Raw genomic sequence first — 21,977 nt, forward strand, 5'->3', positions numbered from 1 at the left:
ACACACAGTATGATGTCCCCACTGCTGCCACACACAGTATGATATCCCCACCGCTGCCACACACAGTATGATGTCCCCACTGCTGCCACACACAGTATGATGCTCCCACACCTATCAACACACAGTATGATGTCCCCACCGCTGCCACACACAGTATGATATCCCCACTGCTGCCACACACAGTATGATATCCCCACCGCTGCCACACACAGTATGATGTCCCCACTGCTGCCACACACAGTATGATGTCCCCACCACTGCCACACACAGTATGATGTCCCCACCGCTGCCACACACAGTATGATGTCCCCACTGCTGCCACACACAGTATGATATCCCCACCGCTGCCACACACAGTATGATGTCCCCACCGCTGCCACACACAGTATGATGTCCCCACTGCTGCCACACACAGTATGATGCTCCCACACCTATCAACACACAGTATGATGTCCCCACCGCTGCCACACACAGTATGATGTCCCCACTGCTGCCACACACAGTATGATGCTCCCACACCTATCAACACACAGTATGATGTCCCCACCGCTGCCACACACAGTATGATGTCCCCACTGCTGCCACACACAGTATGATATCCCCACTGCTGCCACACACAGTATGATATCCCCACTGCTGCCACACACAGTATGATATCCCCACCGCTGCCACACACAGTATGATGTCCCCACTGCTGCCACACACAGTATGATGCTCCCACACCTATCAACACACAGTATGATGTCCCCACCGCTGCCACACACAGTATGATATCCCCACCGCTGCCACACACAGTATGATATCCCCACCGCTGCCACACACAGTATGATGTCCCCACTGCTGCCACACACAGTATGATGTCCCCACCACTGCCACACACAGTATGATGTCCCCACCGCTGCCACACACAGTATGATGTCCCCACTGCTGCCACACACAGTATGATATCCCCACCGCTGCCACACACAGTATGATGTCCCCACCGCTGCCACACACAGTATGATGTCCCCACTGCTGCCACACACAGTATGATGCTCCCACACCTATCAACACACAGTATGATGTCCCCACCGCTGCCACACACAGTATGATGTCCCACACCTATCAACACACAGTATGATGTCCCCACTGCTGCCACACACAGTATGATGCTCCCACACCTATCAACACACAGTATGATGTCCCCACTGCTGCCACACACAGTATGATGCTCCCACACCTATCAACACACAGTATAATGTCCCCACCACTGCCACACACAGTATGATATCCCCACCGCTGCCACACACAGTATGATGCCCCCACCACTGCCACACACAGTATGATGTCCCCACCGCTGCCACACACAGTATGATGTCCCCACTGCTGCCACACACAGTATGATGCTCCCACACCTATCAACACACAGTATGATGTCCCCACCACTGCCACACACAGTATGATATCCCCACCGCTGCCACACACAGTATGATGTCCCCACTGCTGCCACACACAGTATGATGCTCCCACACCTATCAACACACAGTATGATGTCCCCACCGCTGCCACACACAGTATGGTGCCCCTACTGCCCCCAAAAAGTATAATCCCCCACACACAGTTGAATATGATCTCTCCATTAAACCACATATCCAAGCCCTCTCCACCTCCTGCCGACTCCAACTCAAAAATATCTCCCAGATCCGCACATTCCTCAACCATGAATCTACAAAAACACTAGTGCACGCCCTCATCATCTCCCACCTCGACTACTGCAACCTCCTGCTCTGTGGCCTCCCTTCCAACACTCTCGCACCCCTCCAATCCATCCTAAACTCTGCTGCCCGACTAATCCACCTGTCTCCCTGCTATTCCCCGGCCTCTCCTCTCTGTCAATCCCTTCACTGGCTCCCCATTACCCAGAGACTCCAGTTCAAAATCCTAACCATGACATACAAAGCCATTCACAACCTGTCTCCCCCATATATCTGTGACCTAGTCTCCCGGTACTTACCTGCACGCAGCCTCCGATTCTCACAAGATCTCCAGCTCTACTCCCCTCTTATCTCCTCTTCCCACAATCACATACAAGATTTCTCCCGTGCTTCCCCCCTACTCTGGAACTCTCTACCCCAACATATCAGACTCTCGCCGAATGTGGAAACCTTCAAAAGTAACCTGAAGACCCACCTCTTCCGACAAGACTACAACCTGCCGTAACCACCGCTCCACCATACCGCTGCACGACCAGCTCTACCCTCACCTACTGTATCCTCACCCATCCCCTGTAGATTGTGAGCCCTCGCGAGCAGGGTCCTCGCTCTTCCTGTACCAGTCAGTGACTTTTATTGTCTAAGATTATCGTACTTGTTTTTTATTATGTATACCCCTATCACATGTAAAGTGCCATGGGATAAATGGCGCTATAATAATAATAATGACCCCCACACTCCCCCCATACATTATGATGTCCTCCCACTCAATATGATGTCCCCCCCCCCCACCTTCCACACACAGTATCATGTCCCCCACATAATATGCCCCCACAGTCATGACCGCGAAGGGCGGTTACCAGATACTAATGATGGAGAAGGGCAGTTACCAGATACTGATGATGGAGGCGACAGGCGAACACCAGATATTGATGGAGGCGACGGGCGGTCACCAGATATTGATGGAATTACCATTTCTCTTCTGTTCATTCACTTTACATTTTGTTAATTGATAAAAATAAACTATTATTGTTACTCTGTGTCAGGGGTAACAGCCGAGAGATCACACAGATTCCACCACTGCCACCAGTTTGTCAAGGACAACACTATGCTGCCTCCAATCGTCAGGACAATTACACAATTGACTGACAAGGATGAGGCCGCGGCTTCTTCCACTACTCGGCCAGTTATTGGTGCACTCATACTGAGCGTATGGTATATACACCTCTGATTCCAACGCATGGAATGTGTGTGTATATATATATATATATATATATATATATATATATATATATATATATATATACACAGTACAGACCAAAAGTTTGGACACACCTCATTTAAAGATTTTTCTGTTTTTTCTTGACTATGAAAATTGTACGTTCACACTGAAGGCATCAAAACTATGAATTAACACATGTGGAATTATATACTTAACAAAAAAGTGTGAAACAACTGAAAATATGTCTTATATTCTAGGTTCTTCAAAGTAGCCACCTTTTGCTTTGATGACTGCTTTGCACACTCTTGGCATTCTCTTGATGAGCTTCAAGAGGTAGTACCGGAAATGGTCTTCCAACAATCTTGAAGGAGTTCCCAGAGATGCTTAGCACTTGTTGGCCCTTTTGCCCTCACTCTGCGGTCCAGCTCACCTCAAACCATCTTGATTGGGTTCAGGTCTGGTGACTGTGGAGGCCAGGTCATCTGGCGTAGCCCCCCATCACTCTCCAACTAATGATGGTCCAACTAAACACAAACTGGATGGAATAGCATGCCGCTGCAAGATGCTGTGGTAGCCATGCTGGTTCAGTATGCCTTCAATCCCCAACAGTGTCACCAGCAAAGCACCCCCACACCATCACACCTCCTCCTCGATGCTTCACGGTGGGAACCAGGCATGTAGAGTTCATCCGTTCACCTTTTCTGCGTCGCACAAAGACACGGTGGTTGGAACCAAAGATCTCAAATTTGGACTCATCAGACCAAAGCACAGATTTCCACTGGTCTAATGTCCATTCCTTGAGTTCTTTAGCCCAAACAAGTCTCTTCTGCTTGTTGCCTGTCCTTAGCAGTGGTTTCCTAGCAGCTATTTTACCATGAAGGCCTGCTGCACAAAGTCTCCTCTTAACAGTTGTTGAAGAGATGTGTCGGCTGCTAGAACTCTGTGTGGCATTGACCTGGTCTCTAATCTGAGCTGCTGTTAACCTGCGATTTCTGAGGCTGGTGACTCGGATAAACTTATCCTCAGAAGCAGAGGTGACTCTTGGTCTTCCTTTCCTGGGGCGGTCCTCATGTGAGCCAGTTTCTTTGTAGCGCTTGATGGTTTTTGCAACTGCACTTGGGGACACATTCAAAGTTTGCCCAATTTTTCGCACTGACTGACCTTCATTTCTTAAAGTAATGATGGCCACTTTTTTTCTTTACTTAGAATTTGTATTATGGCAAGAAAAAAGCAGCTAACAGTCTATTCAGTAGGACTATCAGCTGTGTATCCACCAGACTTCTGCACAACACAACTGATGGTCCCAACCCCATTTATAATGCAAGAAATCCCACTTATTAAACCTGACAGGGCACACCTGTGAAGTGAAAACCATTTCCGGTGACTACCTCTTGAAGCTCATCAAGAGAATGCCCAGAGTGTGCAAAGCAGTCATCAAAGCAAAAGGTGGCTACTTTGAAGAACCTAGAATTTAAGACATATTTTCAGTTGTTTCACACTTTTTTGTTAAGTATATAATTCCACATGTGTTAATTCATAGTTTTGATGCCTTCAGTGTGAATGTACAATTTTCAAAGTCATGAAAATACAGAAAAATCTTTAAATGAGAAGGTGTGTCCAAACTTTTGGTCTGTACTGTATATATATACACTGCTCAAAGTTCACTTCCTGGACACATTATACACTGCTCAAAAACATAAAGGGAACACTGAAATAACACATCCTAGATCTGAATGAATGAAATCTTCTCATTTAATACTTTGTTCTGTACAAAGCTGAATGTGCTGACAACAAAATCACACAAAAATCATCAATGGAAATCACATTTATTAACCAATGGAGGCCTGGATTTGGAGTCACCCCCAAAATTAAAGTGGAAAAACACACTACAGGCTGTTCCAACTTTGATGTAATGTCCTTAAAACAAGTGAAAATGAGGCTCAGTATTGTCTGTGGCCTCCACGTGCCTGTATGACCTCCCTACAAAGCCTGGGCATGCTCCTGATGAGGCTGAGTATTGTGTGTGGCCTCCATGTGCCTGTATGACCTCCCTACAACGCCTGGGCATGCTCCTGATGAGACTGAGTATTGTGTGTGGCCTCCACGTGCCTGTATGACCTCCCTACAACGCCTGGGCATGCTCCTGATGAGGCTGAGTATTGTGTGTGGCCTCCACGTGCCTGTATGACCTCCCTACAACGCCTGGGCATGCTCCTGATGAGGCTGAGTATTGTGTGTGGCCTCCACGTGCCTGTATGACCTCCCTACAACGCCTGGGCATGCTCCTGATGAGGTTGCGGATGGTCTCCTGTGGGATCTCCTCCCAGACCTGGACTAAAGCATCCGCCAACTCCTGGACAGTCTGTGGTGCAATGTGACGTTGGTGGATGGAGAGAGACATGATGTCCCAGATGTGCTCAATCGGATTCAGGTCTGGGGAACGGGCGGCCAGTCCATAGCTTCAATGCCTTCATCTTGCAGGAACTGCTGACACACTCCAGCCACATGAGGTCTGGCATTGTCCTGCATTAAGAGGAACCCAGGGCCAACCGCACCAGCATATGATCTCACAAGGGGTCCGAGGATCTCATCTCGGTACCTAATGGCAGTCGGGCTACCTCTGGCGAGCACATGGAGGGCTGTGCAGCCCTCCAAAGAAATGCCACCCCACACCATTACTGACCCACTGCCAAACAGGTCATGCTGAAGGATGTTGCAGGCAGCAGATCGCTCTCCATGGCGTCTCCAGACTCTGTCACGTCTGTCACATGTGCTCAGTGTGAACCTGCATTCATCTGTGAAGAGCACAGGGCGCCAGTGGCCACTTTGCCAATCCTGGTGTTCTGTGGCAAATGCCAAGCTTCCTGCACGGTGTTGGGCTGTGAGCACAACCCCCCATATGTGGACGTCAGGCCCTCATACCACCCTCGTGGAGTCGGTTTCTAACCGTTTGTACAGACACATGCACATTTGTGGCCTGCTGGAGGTCATTTTGCAGGGCTCTGGCAGTGCTCCTCCTGTTCCTCCTTGCACAAAGGTGGAGGTAGCGGTCCTGCTGCTGGGTTGTTGCCCTCCTACGGCCCCCTCCACGTCTCCTGGTGTACTGGCCTGTCACCTGGTAGCACCTCCAGCCTCTGGACACTACACTAACAGACACAGCAAATCCTGGATGAGCTGCACTACCTGAGCAACTTCTGTGGGTTGTAGAGTCCATGTCATGCTACCACAAGTGTGAAAGCACAACCAACATTCAAAAGTGACCAAAACATCAGCCAGAAAGCATTGGTACGGAGAGGTGGGCTGTGGTCCCCACCTGCAGAACCACTCCTTTATTGAGGGTGTCTTGATAATTGCCAATTATTTCCATCTATTGTCTATTCCATTTGCACAACAGCATGTGAAATTGATTGTCAATCAGTGTTGCTTCCTAAGTGGACAGTTTGATTCCACAGAAGTTTGATTTACTTGGAGTTATATTCTGTTGTTTAAGTGTTCCCTTTATTTTTTGAGAAGTGTGTGTATGTATAAAATATATACAGTACAGACCAAAAGTTTGGACACACCGTCTCATTTAAAGATTTTTCTGTATTTTCATGACTATGAAAATTGTACATTCACACTGAAGGCATCAAAACTATGAATTAACACATGTGGAATTATATACTTAACAAAAAAGTGTGAAACAACTAAAATATGTCTTATATTCTAGGTTCTTCACAGTAGCCATCTTTTGCTTTGATGACTGCTTTGCACACTCTTGGCATTCTCTTGATGAGCTTCAAGAGGTAGTCACCCGAAATGGTTTTCACTTCACAGGTGTGCCCCACTCGTTTTTCTTTACTTAGCTGCTTTTTTCTTGCCATAATACAAATTCTAACAGTCTATTCAGTAGGACTATCAGCCGTGTATCCACCAGACTTCTGCACAACACAACTGATGGTCCCAATCCCATTTATAAGGCAAGAAATCCCACTTATTAAACCTGACAGGGCACACCTGTGAAGTGAAAACCATTTCCGGTACTACCTCTTGAAGCTCATCAAGAGAATGCCAAAAGTGTGCAAAGCAGTCATCAAAGCAAAAGGTGGCTACTTTGAAGAACCTAGAATATTTTTAGTTGTTTCACACTTTTTTGTGTGCAAAGCAGTTGTAACGGATCCGGAGGTGGAACCTCTGAGCTGCAATACAAAGGGGAAGTCCTTGTAAGGAAGCGGGTGATTCCCAGGAAAGGCAAGCAGGAAGTCACAGCAAGTGACAGGGACAGTCTCTGGGTAAGCAGGCAGGTGGTCACGGCAAGTGACGGGGAGAGTCTCTGGGTAGACAGGCAGGAGGTCACGGCAAGTGACGGGGACAGTCTCTGGGTAGATAGGCAGGAGGTCACGGCAAGTGACAGGGACAGTCTCTGGGTAGATAGGCAGGAGGTCACGGCAAGTGACGGGGACAGTTTCTGGGTAGACGGCAGGTACCTTCAACCCAGCGGGCAGATAGACACGGCAGGTACTGGCAGGTGCTTCCGGGTAAGCAGGTGGATAGCCGCGGCAGGTGCTGGCGGGTGCTTCCGGATAAGCAGGTAGATAAACTCAGCGGGTGCTGGCAGGTGCTTCCAGGTAAGCAGGTAGATAAACTCAGCGGGTGCTGGCAGGTGCTTCCAGGTAAGCAGGTAGATAAACTCAGCGGGTGCTAGCAGGTGCTTCCAGGTAAGCAGGTAGAGAGATACAGCAGGTGCCGGCAGGTAGCAGACAGGTGACAGGCAGGAATTGACAGGCTAGCGGAGGGACCTGAGGGCTGAAGCAGAGGTGAAGACAGTGCGACAACTGTTGCTCGGGCACCTCCATTTTGGAGGAGGTGCCTTAAATGTGGGAAGTCCTCTGGCCATTGGCCGGGGACTTTTTAGGAAGACGCGCGCAGTCCCTTTAAGAGGGGGGGAAGTGCGCGCGCGCGCCCTAAGTACTCAGCTGGAGGAGGAACGCGCGCCGGCCACAGCAGCGAACGGAGCTCAGGGAGAAGCCGCGCCAGGAGCCGGGGGGCGAGAGAGACGGTGTCCCTGTCTGACATGGGGCAGAAACGCCGCTGCGAAGACAGAGAGAGGAGCGATGGAGGGACCCACGTGAGGAGCGCGGAGGTGAGAGGGACGGCGTCCCTGCCTAGCAGAGGGCAGGGACGCCGATGCTACAGTTCACCCCCCCCCCCTTTATGCCCCCTCTTCTTTAGGCCAGAAAGAAATTTATCAAGGATGAGCGGGGCATGGATGTTCTCCCGGGGCTCCCATGTTCTCTCCTCAGGACCAAGCCCCTTCCAATCCACTAGAATAAAGGTCTTTCCTCTTACCCTCTTGGTGGCCAGAATGCTCTCTACCTCAAACTCGTTTTCAGCGGAAACCGGAGCAGGAGGCGTACCTGAAGACTTGGAAAAAGAGTTAAGTTGGCCGGGAGTTTCAATTTATAGGCCACCGGGTTGATTTGCTTGATAACTTCCAGTGGGCCGATGAACCAGGGCCCTAACTTGTAGGAAGGAATCTTGAGCCGGACATATTTGGACGAGAGCCAGACCTTATCTCCAGGACGGAATTGGAGCGGATCCAGATGTCTCTTGTCAGCCTGTCTCTTCATCCGCTCGGAGGACTGAAGAAGTGCGGATCTGGTACTCTCCCAAATGGTGGAGAATTTGATAACAAGAGATTCCGCGGCCGGGTTGTCCACCAAGGCGGAGACGGGAAACGGGATCCGGGGATGTTGGCCGTAGACTGTAAAAAACGGGGATTTGGAAGAGGATTCGCTCTCGTGATTATTGTAGGAGAATTCGGCCCACGGTAAAAGATCCACCCAATCGGAATGGTGGACATTAACAAAGTGCCGGAGGTAACTGGTTAAGATTTGGTTGATCCGCTCTACTTGACCATTGGACTGTGGGTGATAAGCAGAAGAGAAGTCCAAGGTGACCCCCAGCAGTTTACAAGTGGCTCTCCAGAAGCGAGAGGTGAACTGAACCCCTCGATCGGACACGATGTGGAGAGGAAGACCATGGAGACGGAAAATATGATGAATAAAGTCCTTAGCCAACTCAGATGCAGACGGAAGACCCGGCAGGGGAATGAAGTGGGCCATTTTAGAGAAGCGATCAGCGACCACCCAAATGACCGTACAACCAGCAGAGACAGGGAGATCCGTTATAAAGTCCATGGCTATATGCTGCCACGGGGCAGCAGGTACGGGAGGAGTCAGAAGGCGGCCGGCTGGCAGATGTCTAGGAACCTTGTTGCGGGCGCAGGACGCACAGGCCGAGACAAAGTCTATTACCTCCTTGCGCAGGGTAGGCCACCAGTAATGCCGGGCAATAAGCTGGAGGGTCTTCTTTAGGCCAGCATGGCCGGCTAGCTTAGACGAATGTCCCCAGTGCAGAACCTTCTCACGATCAGGTACTGTCACGAACGTCTTACCGGGTGGAAGACGATTCAGATCCAAGGGAGCCACTTGCATTACCTTGGCGGGGTCGATGATGTGCTTAGGCCCCTCCTCTAGATCGGAGAACAGAAAGGATCGGGACAAGGCATCGGCTTTGATATTTTCGTCTGCCGGGCGGAAATGAAGAATGAAATCAAAGCGGGCGAAGAACAAGGACCACCGAGCCTGGCGCGGGTTAAGTCTTTGGGCACTCTGGAGGTAAGCCAAGTTTTTGTGGTCCGTATAAATTATTACCGGGTGAAGAGCCCCCTCGAGCAGGTAACGCCACTCCTCCAGTGCCAATTTAACGGCTAACAATTCTCTGTCTCCTATAGAATAATTGCGCTCAGACGAGGAGAAGAGCTTGGAGAAGAAGCCGCAGGTTACCATTCTCTCCGGCTCCGGAGGAGGAAGCATCTACTTCTAAGAAGAATTGTTTGTTGCAGTCCGGATGGTGCAGCACAAAAGCGGAGGAGAAAGCTTGTTTCAAAGAAAGGAAGGCCTCTTCAGCCGCGGGCAGCCATTCTTTGGAACTAGCGCCCTTACGGGTGAGCGCGGAGATAGGGGCAGTCCGGGAAGAGAAGTGCGGAATGAAGAGGCGGTAGTAATTGGCGAAGCCCAGGAACCGCTGAATAGCCTTCAACCCCTCCGGTCGGGGCCACTTCAGGATGGCAGAAAGTTTCTCAGGATCCATTCGTATGCCGGTCTGGGAGATGACGTAGCCCAGAAATGGAAGCGAGGTCTGCTCAAAGAGGCACTTCTCAAATTTTGCGTAGAGGTGGTTCTGCCTGAGCCTGAGCGGGACCTGACGAACGTCCCTCCGGTGTGTGGGAAGATCCGGAGAGAAGACCAAGATGTCGTCCAGGTACACCACCACGCAGGAGTAGAGAAGGTCACGGAAGATGTCATTGACCAACTCTTGAAAGACGGCGGGAGCATTACAGAGGCCGAAGGGCATTACGAGGTATTCCTAGTGGCCATCCCGGGTGTTGAATGCCATCTTCCATTCATCCCCCCGACGGATACGGACCAGGTTATACGCCCCACGGAGATCCAGCTTGATGAAGATTCTGGCACCCCTCAGACGGTCAAATAATTCAGGAATGAGCGGAACGGGGTATTTATTCTTCACCGTGATCTGGTTAAGACCTCTATAGTCTATACAGGGACGGAGTGAGCCATCCTTCTTTTTAACGAAGAAGAAGCCTGCTCCCGCCGGGGAGGTAGATTTCCGGATAAATCCCCGGGCCAGATTTTCCTCGATATATTCAGACATGGCCCGGGTCTCGGCAGCGGACAACGGGTAAATACGCCCACGGGGTGGAGTAGCGCCGGGTACCAGGTCGATTGGGCAATCGTATGGTCTATGGGGGGGGTAATGTCTCTGCTTCTTTCTTGTTGAAAACATCAGCATAAGACCAATAAGGAACCGGTAGGCCGGGTAGATTGGCTGGAGTAGGAGAAGGACGAGCAGGACGAACAGGAACTAAACAAGTCTTATGACAGTCCTGCCCCCGAAGGACTTCTCCGGTCTGCCAATTCAGCACGGGTGCATGTCTCTGGAGCCAAGGAAGGCCTAACAAAAGGGCGTGAGAGAGTCCAGGTAGAACATAGAAGAAGATCCTCTCAGAGTGCAGCATTCCCACCTGCAAAGTTATAGGTTCGGTGATGAGTTGGATGGTTAGCGGTAAGAGCCCTCCATCCACGGAGGCGACAGATAAGGGTTCAGCCAAAGGTTTAGTGGGAATGCGGTATTTCTCTACCAGGGACTGGAAAATGAGGTTTCCGGCAGCTCCAGAATCGAGTTGAGCTAGTTCAAAGTAGCGGTTCTCCCTGCAGATGATAGAGACCGACAGCATCAGAGATGGAGGGGGTTTACTCTTGTCTAGGACGACCTCTCCGAGCGATCCTAGACACTGGCATTTCCCGGCCTCTCCGGGCAGGAACGGATCCGGTGCTCCTTACTGCCACAGTAGAAACAGCTCCCCTCGGTACGGCGTGACTCTTGACGGGTTTTGACCATCTTGGTCTGGTCGACCTGCATGGGCTCTGGCGAGTGCGCCCGGGGAGTTACAGAGGAAGAGACGGGTTTCTGGAAAGTGGGAGCAAGGCGGGGAAACCTCCTCTCACGGGTGACCTCTTTGGTACGCTCCTGGAACCGGATGTCAATCCGGGTGGCAAGTGTTACTAAGTCATCCAGGGAGGTAGGAACGTCCCGACCGGCGAGTTCATCTTTAATCCGGCCTGATAGGCCTTCCCAGAAGATGGACACCAGGGCCTCGTTATCCCAGGCAAGCTCGGAAGCAAGGGTACGGAACCGTATGGCATATTGGCCCACGGTGAGACTCCCTTGGCGGAGGCGTAGCAGAGAGGAGGCGGATGAGGTCTTTCGTCCTGGTTCGTCGAAGACTTTCCAGAAAGCCATGAGAAAGGCTGGCAGTTTGGACACCAGGGGGTCTCCTCTCTCCCATAGGGTATTTAGCCAAGCCAGTGCCTCCCCAGTGAGATGGGACATGATGAAGGCCACTTTGGCCCGGTCGGTGGTGAATTGGTGTGCCAAAAGTTCGAAGTGCAGGGTGCACTGGTTAATGAAGCCTCGTGCCAGGCCCGGGTCTCCACCAAAACGAGGCGGGGCGGATAGGCGGGGACCGGGAAGGGATGCCATGGTATTGATGGGCAGCGACGCTGCCGGGGTAGGAGTCGTGTGACAGGAAGCAGGTCCCGATGAGGCAGTCAGTGTGTCCAGGCGGGAGTTAACATTACGCAGGTGGCTCAGGATGGACTCCTGTTGGGACCTCTGACGGGATAGTTCATGGCATAGGTCCGAGAGCGAGGGAGCTTGGGCGCCACCGGGTTCCATGGCCCGAGCAAACTGTAATGGATCCGGAGGTGGTACCTCTGATACCTCTGAGCTGCAATACAAAGGGGAAGTCCTTGTAAGGAAGCGGGTGACTCCCAAGAAAGGCAAGCAGGAAGTCACAGCAAGTGACGGGGACAGTCTCTGGGTAAGCAGGCAGGTGGTCACGGCAAGTGACGGGGACAGTCTCTGGGTAGACAGGCAGGTGGTCACGGCAAGTGACGGGGACAGTCTCTGGGTAGACAGGCAGGAGGTCACGGCAAGTGACGGGGACAGTCTCTGGGTAGACGGCAGGTACCTTCAACCCAGCGGGCAGATAGACACGGCAGGTACTGGCAGGTGCTTCCGGGTAAGCAGGTGGATAGCCGCGGCAGGTGCTGGCGGGTGCTTCCGGATAAGCAGGTAGATAAACTCAGCGGGTGCTGGCAGGTGCTTCCAGGTAAGCAGGTAGAGAGATACAGCAGGTGCCGGCAGGTAGCAGACAGGTGACACGCAGGAATCAGGCTGGACTAGACAGGCTAGCGGAGGGACCTGAGGGCTGAAGCAGAGGTAAAGACACAGTGCAACAACTGTTGCTTGGGCACCTCCATTTTGGAGGAGGTGCCTTAAATGTGGGAAGTCCTCTGGCCATTGGCCGGGGACTTTTTAGGAACACGCGCGCGGTCCCTTTAAGAGGGGGGAAGTGCGCGCGCGCCCTAAGCACTCTGCTGGAGGAGGAACACGCGCTGGCCACAGCAGGGAACGGAGCGCAGGGAGATGCCGCGCCAGGAGCCGGGGGGCGAGAGAGACGGTATCCCTGTCTGACATGGGGCAGAGACGCCGCTGCGACGACAGAGAGAGGAGCGCTGGAGGCACCCACGTGAGGAGCGCGGAGATGAGAGGGACGGCGTCCCTGCCTAGCAGAGGGCAGGGACACCGATACTACAGCAGTCATCAAAGCAAAAGGTGGCTACTTTGAAGAACCTAGAATATAAGACATATTTTCAGTTGTTTCACACTTTTTTGTTAAGTATATAATTCCACATGTGTTAATTCATAGTTTTGATGCCTTCAGTGTGAATGTACAATTTTCATAGTCATGAAAATACAGAAAAATCTTTAAATGAGAAAGTGTGTCCAAACTTTTGGTCTGTACTGTATATATTTTATACATACACACACTTCTCAAAAAATAAAGGGAACACTTAAACAACAGAATATAACTCCAAGTAAATCAAACTTCTGTGGAATCAAACTGTCCACTTAGGAAGCAGCACTGATTGACAATCAATTTCACATGCTGTTGTGCAAATGGAATAGACAATAGATGGAAATAATTGGCAATTATCAAGACACCCTCAATAAAGGAGTGGTTCTGCAGGTGGGGACCACAGCCCACCTCTCCGTACCAATGCTTTCTGGCTGATGTTTTGGTCACTTTTGAATGTTGGTTGTGCTTTCACACTTGTGGTAGCATGACACGGACTCTACAACCCACAGAAGTTGCTCAGATAGTGCAGCTCATCCAGGATTTGCTGTGTCTGTTAGTGTAGTGTCCAGAGGCTGGAGGTGCTACCAGGAGACAGGCCAGTACACCAGGAGACGTGGAGGGGGCCGTAGGAGGGCAACAACCCAGCAGCAGGACCGCTACCTCCACCTTTGTGCAAGGAGGAACAGGAGGAGCACTGCCAGAGCCCTGCAAAATGACCTCCAGCAGGCCACAAATGTGCATGTGTCTGTACAAACGGTTAGAAACCGACTCCACGAGGGTGGTATGAGGGCCCGACGTCCACAGATGGGGGTTGTGCTCACAGCCCAACACCGTGCAGGAAGCTTGGCATTTGCCACAGAACACCAGGATTGGCAAAGTCGCCACTGGCGCCCTGTGCCCTTCACAGATGAAAGCAGGTTCACACTGAACACATGTGACAGACGTGACAGAGTCTGGAGACGCCATGGAGAGCGATCTGCTGCCTGCAACATCCTTCAGCATGACCTGTTTGGCAGTGGGTCAGTAATGGTGTGGGGTGGCATTTCTTTGGAGGGCTGCACAGCCCTCCATGTGCTCGCCAGAGGTAGCCTGACTGCCATTAGAGATGAGATCCTCAGACCCCTTGTGAGACCATATGCTGGTGCGGTTGGTTCAGGGTTCCTCTTAATGCAGGACAATGCCAGACCTCATGTGGCTGGAGTGTGTCAGCAGTTCCTGCAAGATGAAGGCATTGAAGCTATGGACTGGCCGCCCGTTCCCCAGACCTGAATCCGATTGAGCACATCTGGGACATCATGTCTCTCTCCATCCACCAACGTCACGTTGCACCACAGACTGTCCAGGAGTTGGCGGATGCTTTAGTCCAGGTCTGGGAGGAGATCCCACAGGAGACCATCCGCAACCTCATCAGGAGCATGCCCAGGAGTTGTAGGGAGGTCATACAGGCACGTGGAGGCCACACACAATACTCAGCCTCATCAGGAGCATGCCCAGGCGTTGTAGGGAGGTCATACAGGCACGTGGAGGCCACACACAATACTCAGCCTCATCAGGAGCATGCCCAGGCGTTGTAGGGAGGTCATACAGGCATGTGGAGGCCACACACAATACTGAGCCTCATCAGGAGCATGCCCAGGCGTTGTAGGGAGGTCATACAGGCACGTGGAGGCCACACACAATACTCAGCCTCATCAGGAGCATGCCCAGGCGTTGTAGGGAGGTCATACAGGCACGTGGAGGCCACACACAATACTGAGCCTCATCAGGAGCATGCCCAGGCGTTGTAGGGAGGTCATACAGGCACGTGGAGGCCACACACAATACTCAGCCTCATCAGGAGCATGCCCAGGCATTGTGGGGAGGTCATACAGGCACGTGGAGGCCACACACAATACTCAGCCTCATCAGGAGCATGCCCAGGCGTTGTAGGGAGGTCATACAGGCACGTGGAGGCCACAGACAATACTGAGCCTCATTTTCACTTGTTTTAAGGACATTACATCAAAGTTGGATCAGCCTGTAGTGTGTTTTTCCACTTTAATTTTGGGGGTGACTCCAAATCCAGGCCTCCATTGGTTAATAAATGTGATTTCCATTGATGATTTTTGTGTGATTTTGTTGTCAGCACATTCAACTTTGTACAGAACAAAGTATTCAATGAGAATATTTCACTCATTCAGATCTAGGATGTGTTATTTCAGTGTTCCCTTTATGTTTTTGAGCAGTGTGTATATATATATATATACACAGTACAGACCAAAAGTTTGGACACACCTTCTCATTTAAAGATTTTTCTGTATTTTCATGACTATGAAAATTGTACATTCACACTGAAGGCATCAAAACTATGAATTACCACATGTGGAATTATATACTTAACAAAAAAGTGTGAAACAACTGAAAATATGTCTTATATTCTAGGTTCTTCAAAGTAGCCACCTTTTGCTTTGATGACTGCTTTGCACACTCTTGGCATTCTCTTGATGAGCTTCAAGAGGTAGTCACCGGAAATGGTTTTCACTTCACAGGTGTGCCCTGTCAGGTTTAATAAGTGGGATTTCTTGCATTATAAATGGGGTTGGGACCATCAGTTGTGTTGTGCAGAAGTCTGGTGGATACACAGCTGATAGTCCTACTGAATAGACTGTTAGCTGCTTTTTTCTTGCCATAATACAAATTCTAAGTAAAGAAAAAAAGTGGCCATCATTACTTTAAGAAATGAAGGTCAGTCAGTGCGAAAAATTGGGCAAACTTTGAATGTGTCCCCAAGTGCAGTTGCAAAAACCATCAAGCGCTACAAAGAAACTGGCTCACATGAGGACCGCCCCAGGAAAGGAAGACCAAGAGTCACCTCTGCTTCTGAGGATAAGTTTATCCGAGTCACCAGCCTCAGAAATCGCAGGTTAACAGCAGCTCAGATTAGAGACCAGGTCAATGCCACACAGAGTTCTAGCAGCCGACACATCTCTTCAACAACTGTTAAGAGGAGACTTTGTGCAGCAGGCCTTCATGGTAAAATAGCTGCTAGGAAACCACTGCTAAGGACAGGCAACAAGCAGAAGAGACTTGTTTGGGCTAAAGAACACAAGGAATGGACATTAGACCAGTGGAAATCTGTGCTTTGGTCTGATGAGTCCAAATTTGAGATCTTTGGTTCCAACCACCGTGTCTTTGTGCGACGCAGAAAAGGTGAACGGATGAACTCTACATGCCTGGTTCCCACCGTGAAGCATGGAGGAGGAGGTGTGATGGTGTGGGGGTGCTTTGCTGGTGACACTGTTGGGGATTGAAGGCATACTGAACCAGCATGGCTACCACAGCATCTTGCAGTGGCATGCTATTCCATCCGGTTTGCGTTTAGTTGGACCATCATTTATTTTTCAACAGGACAATGACCCCAAACACACCTCCAGGCTGTGTAAGGGCTATTTGACCAAGAAGGAGAGTGATGGGGGGCTACGCCAGATGACCTGGCATCCACAGTCACCAGACCGGAACCCAATCAAGTTGGTTTGGGGTGAGCTGGACCGCAGAGTGAAGGCAAAAGGGCCAACAAGTGCTAAGCATCTCTGGGAACTCCTTCAAGATTGTTGGAAGACCATTTCCGGTGACTACCTCTTGAAGCTCATCAAGAGAATGCCAAGAGTGTGCAAAGCAGTCATCAAAGCAAAAGGTGGCTACTTTGAAGAACCTAGAATATAAGACATATTTTCAGTTGTTTCACACTTTTTTGTTAAGTATATAATTCCACATGTGGTAATTCATAGTTTTGATGCCTTCAGTGTGAATGTACAATTTTCATAGTCATGAAAATACAGAAAAATCTTTGAATGAGAAGGTGTGTCCAAACGTTTGGTCTGTACTGTAAATATATATATATATACACATACACACACACATACATATATACATATATATATATACACACATACACACACACACACACACACACCGGTACGGTCAGCTCCACAATAACACAAGACAGAGATATACAAAGATGTTCCAAAATGTACAAAACAATACAGCATAAACAATTACATAAAATATAAAGGATAAACAGAAGAAATGTACTAAACCTGATGTTGCAGGGTTGGCTTTGTCTATCTATTATGAAGGGAAGCTCTTTGTGTTTAAGGGGGAATCGGTACAGAACCACAGAACACTGTGGCTCCCAGGACTGACAAATGACGAAAACCCAAGCTCTGATTTTATTAAATTAAGGTTTCACCCACATACCTCCCCTCCTGTGACTCCTCCGGTGGGCTGGTCATGGGATGTGACTAGTTTTTGTTTTTTTTTAAAGAAAATTAGGGATTCCCAACTTCTACGCTATCTTTGCCCCTGGAGGTCCCAGGCAGGAGATATTACTGTCACGTTTATTATCAAGATATTACATTTCTATAGATCGGAGACATGGCATCCATCTGCTGGTACTAATTTGGGAGGTGTTGCCGCACCCGTCTAGTGACATAAGACAATGTGTTACATTCGCCATGACTCCGAAGATATGACTCTCAGGTTTGTCATGTCTATGCAGTTCATAAAAACCTCAACCTTCATAATTTACAAAGCAGATTAAAGTAGATTGCCTGTCACCTCTGTGACACTGGCATGCAAGGGCCATATAGCTGTCACCTCCCCCATTCTTCTGAAAGCTGAGGAATGGAATAGTGTCGGTGGTCAGATGACCAACATCATTCAGATAAATAATTGTAAATGCAGCTCTGGATGTGACTGAGGTGTACACCAAGAAGAATAGTGATTGCAGCTCTGGACGTTACTGGTGTATAAGATGTAACGCAACAACATGTTAGTAAATACAAACTTCGGATGTGATTGGAATATAAAGCATAATGTAATAGCTGAATAGTGAATGCAGCTCTTGGTGCCGCAATGTAAGAGAAGGATGGTAAATGCAGCAACGACGAAACAGTGAACGTAGCTTTGGATGCAATTAGAGTACAGAATAAGAAGAATAGTGAATGCAGCTCTGGATGTGTTTGAAGTAGAAAACTTGATGTAACAGTAGAACTGGGAATGCAGCTCTGGGAGTGCATTTTGCTATATTAATTTTACATGCTGAATCTACAGGTTGCGTGTTATTTTCTGGTCTCATCCAGAGCTGCACTCACTATTCAGTGACTTCATCATGTGTTATTCTAAGGTCCGGTCCAGAGCTGCACTCACTATCCTGCCGTTACCGCATAAGATGAGAGGTTCATCTTCCCGGGATCCCGTTGTAATCGTTCGCTCAGATTGAGACGCGACGTACAAAGCATTTCCTTTAATTTAAATAATCTCGTAGTAAACGTCACACATCCTATTTACACACATAAAAAGGTCGTATACAGACAACGTGCACAACCATGAGCCCTGAGAGTGGGCAGAGAGCGCCCCCTATCATCGCAGGTCGGGTCACTTCCACCATGGGGAATATTGGGAAGATTTAGACTAAAACCTGAGAAATCGTCAAATTGTACAAAAAAAAAACAAACATCATTATAAATAAATTTACAGAAGTTCTCCAGGATTAGATAAATATGGCCGCAATCTTCCAGAAGCAGCGCCACCCCTGTTCTGAGGTGGTGTCTGGTATTGCAGTTCTGTGGACAGAGGTGGAGCCGCTTCTGCAAGAAAGCGTCCATCTTTACTAATCCTGGAGAATCCTAAAAACCTAGCAGCTTCAGAGAATGGAAAGCAACCGCGCTGTAAACCGTAGGACGCTCCTCGCTGGGGGAAGAGGATGACGGCCATCCAGCAGTCACCGCGCCCCTTTAAGCGGCCATATTCCATCTTGCTAACTCCCAGAAGCCTCTTCTTCCTTGGACTTGATGAGGTCGAAGCTTTTCTGGAGGATGAGGAGGGAGCTCTTCAGCTGAATAAGAAAGTGAAATGGTGGCGATTAGCTGACCTGCAGGGGATAGAGCTCCCTGCCGGACCCCCGAGCCCTCGCTACATGTCACCAATATGGCTGCTGTTACCTGCTCCAGTGTAGTGATGGAGTCCTTCAGGACGCCTTTCAGTGCGACTCCCGGCCCTTTCCTGCGCAGGGCGTCTTCTCCCTGGATGGCCGCACTAGGGTTTAACCTGGAGAAGAGGACACAAAGGTGACATAATATGGAGGGACTGGAGCAGCGCCTTATAGACTGACAGCAGAGGTGGTATCCATCACTCCAACCAGATAATGGGGTGCAGCGATGGTCACACCCTGACCCCAAATCTCTCCTGATCCCGCACATGAGCCACGCTGCCACCTGTGCGATGATCAACTCTGCATACAAGTCACGCGGGGCATCTACTCACTTGCTCGGCCGCTCCTGCTGGATGTGGACGTGGTAGAAGGACTGGGCGGCCTGCTCGATCCTCGACAACTTGATGAACAGAGTGATGTTTAGCAGAACCAGCAGCACCAGACTGAGGAAGAAGAAACGTTACAGGGGTGGAAAGCGGGACAGGAATCACAGAGAAATCAGTGAGGCCGGGACCCTGCAACAAAGGATTATATGACTGATCCTATACTAATCCTGAGTTACCTCCTGTATTATACTACAGAGCTGCACTCTCTATTCTGCTGGTGCAGTCACTGTGTACATACATTACATTACTGATCCTGAGTTACCTCCTGTATTATACACCAGAGCTGCACTCACTATTCTGCTGGTGCAGTCACTGTCTACATACATTACATTACTGATCCTGAGTTACCTCCTGTATTATACTCCAGAGCTGCACTCACTATTCTGCTGGTGCAGTCACTGTGTACATACATTACATTACTGATCCTGAGTTACATCCTGTATTATACTCCAGAGCTGCAGTCACTATTCTGCTGGTGCAGTAACTGTGTACATACATTACATTACTGATCCTGAGTTACATCCTGTATTATACTCCAGAGCTGCACTCACTATTCTGCTGGTGCGGTCACTGTGTACCTACATTACATTACTGATCCTGAGTTACATCCTGTATTATACCCCAGAGCGGCACTCACTATTCTGCTGGTGCAGTCACTGTGTACACACATTACATTACTGATCCTGAGTTACATCCTGTATTATACTCCAGAGCTGCACTCACTATTCTGCTGGTGCAGTAACTGTGTACATACATTACATTACTGATCCTGAGTTACATCCTGTATTATACTCCAGAGCTGCACTCACTATTCTGCTGGTGCAGTCACTGTGTACCTACATTACATTACTGATCCTGAGTTACATCCTGTATTATACTCCAGAGCTGCACTCACTATTCTGCTGGTGCAGTAACTGTGTACATACATTACATTACTGATCCTGAGTTACCTCCTGTATTATACTCCAGAGCTGCACTCACTATTCTGCTGGTGCAGTCACTGTGTACATACATTACATTACTGATCCTGAGTTACCTCCTGTATTATACGGCTCCTGTGATTGTGTAACCTATGGACTTGCACTGTATAATATATACTCCCTTATCTGCTTGTTATCTCCCTTATTTCCGGATGTGCAGGTGATAGGACGGGCGCTCGCCTCGGCTCACGGTGCCGTTCTCCACATTGTCATTAGTCTGTGCCATTAACGCAGAGCAGTTGCTGGGATGTACGATCATTAATGACCCTGCTGTCGTCTTGCGGCGGAGGCCTGATGGTCACAGACCTGGCTGCAGTTCTTCTGCTTCCCCTATAGCAGGCATGTCAGACTCAGACACACAGAGGGCCAAAATGAAAAACTTGGACAAAGTCGCGGGCCAACCAGTATACAGTATAATGGCCCCACATAGGGGTGGTGGTTCTGGTGTCTCAGGCCAAATATAATCACTCTGCAGGCCAGATTTGGCCCACGGGCCACAGTTTGACATGTATGGCCTATAGATATATTGCTAGGTAATGCATTTTAGAAAACTACAAATCCCAGCATGCCTGGAGATAATTAGACCTTGTACTAAATATTATTCAAATGTAGAGATGACAAAGATCTACACGACCTGGTTTATCCCACCATAGAGATCTCTACTGAGCGCGCTCAATCACTGCAATTTTATCCCACCATAGAGATCTCTACTGAGAATGCACAATCACTGCAATTTTATCCCACCATAGAGATCTCTACTGAGCGCGCTCAATCACTGCAATTCTATCCCACCATAGAGATCTCTACTGAGCGCGCTCAATCACTGCAATTTTATCCCACCATAGAGATCTCTACTGAGCGCGCTCAATCACTGCAATTCTATCCCACCATAGAGATCTCTACTGAGAATGCACAATCACTGCAATTTTATCCCACCATAGAGATCTCTACTGAGCGCGCTCAATCACTGCAATTCTATCCCACCATAGAGATCTCTACTGAGCGCGCTCAATCACTGCAATTTTATCCCACCATAGAGCTCTCTACTGAGCGCGCTCAATCACTGCAATTCTATCCCACCATAGAGATCTCTACTGAGCGCGCTCAATCACTGCAATTTTATCCCACCATAGAGATCTCTACTGAGCGCGCTCAATCACTGCAATTCTATCCCACCATAGAGATCTCTACTGAGCGCGCTCAATCACTGCAATTCTATCCCACCATAGAGATCTCTACTGAGCGCGCTCAATCACTGCAATTCTATCCCACCATATAGATCTCTACTGAGCGTGCTCAATCACTGCAATTCTATCCCACCATAGAGATCTCTACTGAGCGCGCTCAATCACTGCAATTCTATCCCACCATAGAGATCTCTACTGAGCGCGCTCAATCACTGCAATTCTATCCCACCATAGAGATCTCTACTGAGCGCGCTCAATCACTGCAATTCTATC

The 21,977-nt window shown here is 49.4% G+C and overlaps 1 protein-coding gene across 3 annotated transcripts in view; it reads right to left on the reverse strand.

Moving 5' to 3' along the window:
• Nucleotides 1-18,449: 18,449 nt before the first annotated feature.
• GRAMD1C (GRAM domain containing 1C) overlaps nt 18,450-21,977 on the reverse strand; it is a 135,757-nt gene continuing 132,229 nt past the window's right edge. For all 3 annotated transcript variants that reach the window (XM_073668631.1, XM_073668635.1, XM_073668637.1), the window contains 3 exons: nt 19,484-19,594; nt 19,162-19,267; nt 18,450-19,055 (listed from right to left, as the gene is read on the reverse strand). In XM_073668631.1, coding sequence (XP_073524732.1) covers nt 18,978-19,055; nt 19,162-19,267; nt 19,484-19,594 — 295 coding nt within the window. In that variant the 3' untranslated portion in view covers nt 18,450-18,977. The remainder of the gene's footprint in view (nt 19,056-19,161; nt 19,268-19,483; nt 19,595-21,977) is intronic.

This window comes from Phyllobates terribilis, unplaced genomic scaffold (genome assembly GCF_046119375.1).
Source record: "Phyllobates terribilis strain yellow unplaced genomic scaffold, ASM4611937v1 Scaffold_2__4_contigs__length_985480577, whole genome shotgun sequence".
Taxonomy (NCBI): domain Eukaryota; kingdom Metazoa; phylum Chordata; class Amphibia; order Anura; family Dendrobatidae; genus Phyllobates; species Phyllobates terribilis.